The sequence below is a fragment of the Anomaloglossus baeobatrachus genome, chromosome 1 (genome assembly GCF_048569485.1).
Source record: "Anomaloglossus baeobatrachus isolate aAnoBae1 chromosome 1, aAnoBae1.hap1, whole genome shotgun sequence".
NCBI classification, from domain to species: Eukaryota; Metazoa; Chordata; class Amphibia; order Anura; family Aromobatidae; genus Anomaloglossus; species Anomaloglossus baeobatrachus.
In genome coordinates, this window is record NC_134353.1 from 80,837,680 (window position 1) to 80,844,757 (window position 7,078).

A 7,078-nucleotide genomic window follows, 5' to 3' on the forward strand; every position below is an offset into this window, starting at 1 on the left:
TACAGGGGGCTCAATGCGGTCACGGTCGCCGATGCGTACCCAATGCCACGCATCGATGACCTGCTCGATCAGTTGGCCGGGGCTCAGTACCTGACCATCATGGATCTGAGCCGGGGATATTGGCAGATCCCCCTGACTCGCAAGGCCAGGGAACGCTCTGCCTTTATTACCCCATTTGGACTGTACGAGTCCACGGTGATGCCATTCGGGATGAGGAATGCCCCTGCCACTTTCCAGCGGATGGTCAACACCCTGCTCAAGGGACTTGAAGGGTACGCGGCCGCGTACCTGGATGACATTGCCGTCTTCAGTCCCACCTGGGAGGACCACCTAGAGCATCTAGCACAGGTGCTCAGGCGGATCCACCGGGCAGGTTTGACCATCAAGCCGGGAAAGTGTCAGCTGGCCATGAGCGAGGTCCAGTACCTCGGTCACCGGGTAGGTGGGAGAACACTGAAGCCCGAGCCTGAGAAAGTGGAAGCCATCGCATCCTGGCCCACCCCCAGGACCAAGAAGCAGGTGATGTCCTTCTTGGGGACCGCTGGGTACTATAGGAGGTTTGTTCCATGCTATAGTAGCCTGGCAAAGCCCTTGACGGACCTCACCAAGAAGAAGCTGCCCTCTGCAGTCGATTGGACAATGGACTGCGAGACAGCCTTCCGGGCCCTAAAGGACGCCCTGTCCAGCCCGCCCGTGCTACAGGCAGCCGACTTCACGCGGCCGTTTGTAGTACAGACCGACGCCAGTGACTTCGGCCTCGGTGCGGTGCTCAGCCAGGTGGACTCTGCGAGCCAAGAGCACCCAGTCTTGTACCTGAGCAGGAAGCTGTTACCAAGGGAAGTTGCCTATTCCACGATGGAGAAGGAGTGCCTGGCCATAGTGTGGGCCCTGCAGCGTCTGCAACCCTATCTATACGGGCGCCACTTCATCGTGGAGACGGACCACAATCCCCTCAGCTGGTTGCACACCGTCTCTGGGACGAATGGGCGATTGTTGCGATGGAGCCTTGCGCTCCAGCAATACAACTTCACCATTCGCCACAAAAGGGGCCGTGACCACGGTAACGCAGACGGGCTGTCCCGACAAGGAGAGGTCGCGGACGGGCGCACGGGGGAACACCGGAGTGTGCTGCCCCCTAGCGCCCTCAAAAGGGGGGAGGTGTGAGGCAAATCCCGGGATATGAAGATGAATTATGACTCCAGTCATAATCCCTCATCACTCCCTGGCAGTGCCCCCTCCCTTCTTGTTCTCAGTGTTCCACTTACACCTCCATGGCCATGTCCTGTGATATGGAAATTAGGTGGCTTGGGGACAATGGACACAGGATGACTCCCTGCCGTGACCCTGTAGTGGGGGCTGCTGGCTAGTTAGCAAGGCTATGGAAATAGCCAGACAGAACGACTCCAGTAAAAAATGGTTCATATCTCGCAAGCCATATTTCCGATAAATATGGCAACCATAAAAATGGTGTCTCCGCATGCGGACGATGCTGGCACACCCTTTTTATGGGAGCAGGACATTGGGAAATGCCCCAGGCGTGATATCAGCCAATGGGGAACTGGCAGACAGGTCATGAGTCCCCTCGTTCTGTAGCTAAATTCATAACTGTCACAATGAGAGCATTGGCGTCCGCCTACGACGCTCCCAGGCAAAGTTATGGCCCATATTCCATGTTGTGGATTGTCCATAACTCAAGCCAGGGGTGGAGCAGTGCTCCCTCTGAGGTCACTAAGGTAGGAGGGGACCTGGATTTGCCCAGGTTGATAACCCTACTTCGGCCATTTTCCAGTGTTCTTTTCGCTGGGGGCACGTGTAGGAAACATCTGTGGGAAGGATCCTAGAAACCTGGGTACAGCGCCCCCCTGTGGCCAGACGCAACAAGGTAACTGCTGGAACTGTGTATGCCTGTTTGTAACCCATGCTTTGATTGTAACTGTACTCTGACATATGTATATTCTGTAGATTCCCTATTGTATATATTGTAGTTTCTAGTGTGCTTTAGGCTGATTAAATTATATAATTAATCTTGGGCTGTTCTGTTATCTCGATCTTGAATCCCACGTCTGTGTGTTCGGCTAATAGTTACCGTAAATCGGTTGGTGGCAGCGAATTGTGCCAAGGATTATTGTGGGGAGGCCAGTGAGATTCGGGGAGATTTTATATATTCCGCCCGCGGAGGTCGGGGGAATATATACCTTACTCTCACCGGGGACCCTTCAATAATCGGCATAAGTAGTATAGCGGCCTCCTTGCTTATGGTCGGGCAATTCCATAATTGGCCTGACTATAAGAGGGGCGCTAGAGAGCGCGTCACGTGCTCTGTCTGTCGGTCGGGAGGTATAAAGGAGGGGTGACCCCCACTTGTTACCCCCCGATTGTGACGTACTGGTAGCCAGCGCGGGGGGATTTTTGAGTGACCCCCCCGGTGGTTTGTGACACTGTATAAAAAGCTGGAGGAGGTAAATGTGACTATACACCATGTCCGTGCAGACACAGATACCGGGGTGATCACTGCATGGATATACAATACACCTTCACCATTGCCATTCTGCGTTTAGTATTTCATTGCATTTTTCACTGTGCGGAAGAAATGTATTACTGGTGATACTGAAGTGGAAAATACTAGTGATCTTGATAGGTTCAGAAGGTTTTAGGTCATAGGCAGCAGAAAATAGCCACACAACAGTCATACAATGTGTACAAAGTGGGTGTTGAGTCACAAATGACTAAAGAGAATAATAATAATGTGTTTGCTTTAGATAAGCTTTATGTGTGCTGCAAATAGTGCCACTACTATATAAAACCTGGATAAAAAAATGAGTGATGGCAACACTTTGATGAGGCAGAAATAGCCCAGCATTGTGTGTAGGGGGTGGAGGACACTGCTGGCCTTAAGGCATCAATATGTCCTTCAGATCTCACTTGGGGCTGGAGTGACGTGTAGCACTATCCTGAGGAATTTACTGCCATACACCAGAGCCACAAGCAGGTATTTTCTCACTGTGCCAGAGCCTGCTACACTACAAGGAGAGGGTTAATGATCAGACTGCAGCAGAGGAGATTAAAAGGCTTGGATGCAAGGGAGTCTATACAATGTGCTCCAGAATGTGCCTGAAAGGTGGACTTTCCATGTTGGATGGATATCAGCCAGGCAAGTTTCCAAGGTGTGAGAGCAGCTGAGGAGTGCCAGTCCCAGAGAGTGGATTGCAAGCTTTTGGGAATAATGTATAGGAAGGCAGAAGGATCTGGGAGCTGGTCTGTCTCCAGCTGCGCACTTGCACCCAGCTGGGTGGCTTTCTGCAGCTGTGCCATCCAGACAGCGCTGAGCATAGGCTGCAAGCTCTCCAGAGAAGAAGACAACGCAGGGGGCTAGAGGACTGCTTCACATGGAGGGTACCTGTCCTGCTGGCCATCCTACCAGGGGGGCACTATGGCTTCTATGGTCCCCCAATTTCAGCCTGGAGAGGAGTAACAGTGCGTAAAGTATCCAGAGATGTTAGTGAATAGGAGCCTTTTCCAAGAAGTTCAGCAGAGAAGGGATCTGGTGGCAGGACAAATAATCACAGGGAGTCTTCTGTCCCTTCTCATCCTCTGGACCCTTTTCGGTAACATCTTGGTATGTACAGCTGTCATGAGATTTAGACACTTACGTAACAGAGTCACCAACATTTTCATTGTGTCTTTAGCTGTCTCTGATCTTCTGGTAGCCCTATTGGTGATGCCTTGGAAAGCTGTAGCAGAAGTTGCAGGTCACTGGCCATTTGGAGAGTTCTGCAATATCTGGGTGGCCTTTGACATTATGTGCTCCACAGCTTCCATCCTCAACCTGTGTGTCATTAGTGTGGACAGGTACTGGGCGATCTCCAGCCCCTTTAAATATGAGAGGAAGATGACCCAAAAGGTGGCGATGTTGATGATCAGCGCCGCATGGACTTTATCTATCTTGATATCCTTTATACCCGTGCAGTTAAACTGGCACAGAGATAGGAAAGATACTCCAGCCTTTAACAACCAGACTGCAGAGAACTGCGATTCCAGCCTGAATAGGACGTATGCAATCTCTTCCTCCCTGATCAGTTTCTACATACCTGTAGCTATTATGATTGTCACCTACACCAGGATCTACAGGATCGCCCAGATCCAGATCAGGAGGATCTCTACCTTGGAAAGAGCAGCAGAACATGCCCAAAGCTGCAGGAGCAACCGTGTGGACTGCAGAAACCACCATACTAGCCTGAAAACTTCCATCAAGAAGGAGACAAAAGTTTTAAAAACCCTGTCTGTGATCATGGGGGTATTTGTGTGTTGCTGGTTACCATTTTTTATCTTGAACTGCATGGTTCCTTTTTGTGACAGGTCTCCTGGAGACCCCAAAGCTGGGCTGCCTTGTGTCAGTGAGACCACATTTGACATTTTTGTCTGGTTTGGTTGGGCTAACTCTTCTTTGAACCCTATCATCTATGCTTTCAATGCTGATTTCCGCAAGGTCTTCTCCAGTCTTCTTGGATGTGGACATTGGTGTTCTACCACCCCTGTTGAAACAGTCAATATCAGCAACGAGCTAATATCCTACAACCAAGATACTATATTCCACAAGGATATCGTGACAGCCTATGTCAATATGATACCCAATGTGGTGGATTGTATAGATGACAATGATGAGACTTTCGACCGCATGTCTCAGATCTCACAAACATCTGCAAACATTGAGATGGCCACCAGTTCAATGTGTGAACTGGACTGTGACACTGAGATTTCGCTCCATAAAATTACCCCCTCCATGCCAAATGGGTTCCATTAAACCAACCTTACTCTTGTTGACCAAGTCATGTCTGGTAATTGTGATATATTATCATTTGGTGCCATCACTCCTTCCCATACATGTGAAATAAGTAAATTTATGATGCCACTATAGTAGTATACCTATATTAAAGTTATGTGAGTGTTTGTGTGTTTTATATATGGGGACAAAATTATTGTTTAATTGCCATGTATGGGAACTAGACATTATTCTAAGCACTTTAATGTGATCCAAGCATATCTTTACATGGTGGCAATGCATGGATCATGGTAACACACTATCCAACATCGTTCGTTTCCTTCTGTTCTATATATGAACCCAAAAAGCCTTCTGCAATCTGAAACGGGTCCCCAGCTATCCTTGAAAGTTGGGTGGTGTCAGCGTAATTATTATTGCATAGAATTATTGGAGTGCTATCATTAAGGGTACCAAGGTATATATATATTCCATTAGCGGGAATCGGTGATATATACATTTACCCTTGCTGTGAGACCTCCAATATTTGGCACTATTAGCTCAGCAGCCTCCTTTTATTCATTGTCCTGCAGTACCAAAAGTGGCCTGCCGACAAGAGGGGCGCTAGAGAGTAGTCGTGTTCGTGACAAATTAATGAACAGCTGCGGGATATCTGAGTCTCCCTCGGCTGTTGGTGACAAATATATTTTACCTGTCCAACATCCTAAATTTTACATTATATATTATTGGAATTGTGTCTCCAGGAAAGGAGACAAACTCTAGCGCAGCGCCACCTATTGGAAGTAGCGATCCTAAAAGTCAGAAGTGGATTTTTAACAATCCTTTGCATATGATTTAGGATTTTATGCCAGATCAGAATCCCAATTTGCAGACACGGTGTTTCGGGGTGCTTGCCCCTCGTCAGTGCAAAGTATGGGGTGTCTGAGAAGCTATGTGTGGGGACCACGGGGGAACACTATTCTCCTTAAGGAGACTTTGCAAGCCAGTCTGGCTGCCAGTAAGGGGACTTATAGCTGCCATACCCCTCTGAGAAATATATTATTGGAGGTATTCATTAAACTGGTGCAGTAAAAAACAATTGCTTTTTTCCTGCTAAACATATTCTGTTAGCTCCCAGTCTGCTCCAGTTGTTTGCCATAAGCATCACATTTTTTTTTTTAATATAACTGCAACATGAAAAAACCATCCAACTGCTCCGTTAAGTAAAACCCTGATGAAACCCTTGATACATTGTAACTATCTGCCTTGCATTATTATCCCTCCAGATGTCATCAAGCTTCACAACCCTGTTACTCAACTAACAAGCAGGTTATGTAAGGAAACGTTATATAAATGTAAAAACCCAAATCAGCTTCCCATCTGCTATTGAAAGGGTTAAAGAGGCTCACAATAAGGCACCCACTGCTATAATCACTTATTGCTGTCTGTGAGACTGAGTAATCCTTCTGTAAAGCTGCTCAGTGTTTCTAAAACACATAATACCAAAAAAGCAACTCATGATACAAAGCCCTATATGCTGCTTGTGAGATGTCCACAGTGCCCCCATGTGTGTAGCAGAACATTACCAGCCCCCTCCCCTCCCCCCATCCATCCCAGCAAATTAATACAGCCCCTCCATTGCCGTCTGTAGTGCCCCACCTCCAGAAGGTATTGGTTTCATTGCTTTACTGAATCAAGTGCTCTTACATTTCAGGATATGGATTTGGATATAGTGACTGTGTGTTCATGTGATACATATCATTAGTGCGTTGTGTAAATATAAAGTATCTGTGCATTTATTTTCTTCTCACAAGTGCAGTATTATAACATTGACTGTAACATTAAATTTACATTTTATGATTTATTTTTTTAATAATTGACATATAAATGATATACAATGCTGCTGTGTAAGGGGTTGTATATATGTATATGGGGGTTAATGAGGATTCAGCAGAATATTCCATCTATTAAAAAGTTATACCAGATTCAGATGCCTGAAGGTCTCTTTCCAACATATTTGGGGGCAAGGACTAGAAATGGTAAGAGGGGCACGTGCAGAGTCTGGAGCCCCAGAGCTCCACGCTACGGCCTGGGGAGGCTGCATTTGCATACTTTATGGTATATACTACATTCATGAATATTTGATGATGCTAATGGGGTTGTGATTGATAGGGCTTGCGGTCTTCGTAGGTTATTCCAGTTCTTCCATTTATTGTGGTTTGTACACAGGGGCATTCTTATACTGAATCAGGAAATAGGCTTCATTAAAGAGTAGCTGTCTATCGCCTGACACAAATATGCATTCTTTTTTTGCCCCTGGTG

General features: G+C 47.1%; 1 protein-coding gene across 1 annotated transcript; it reads left to right on the forward strand.

Annotated features, from left to right (window-relative positions):
• The first annotated feature begins 2,923 nt into the window (after positions 1–2,923).
• DRD5 (dopamine receptor D5) lies at positions 2,924–6,741 on the forward strand. The gene has a single exon (XM_075333452.1). The coding sequence runs from the start codon at positions 3,494–3,496 to the stop codon at positions 4,799–4,801; it is 1,308 nt and encodes a 435-aa protein (XP_075189567.1). The 5' UTR covers positions 2,924–3,493; the 3' UTR covers positions 4,802–6,741.
• Positions 6,742–7,078: the final 337 nt, after the last annotated feature.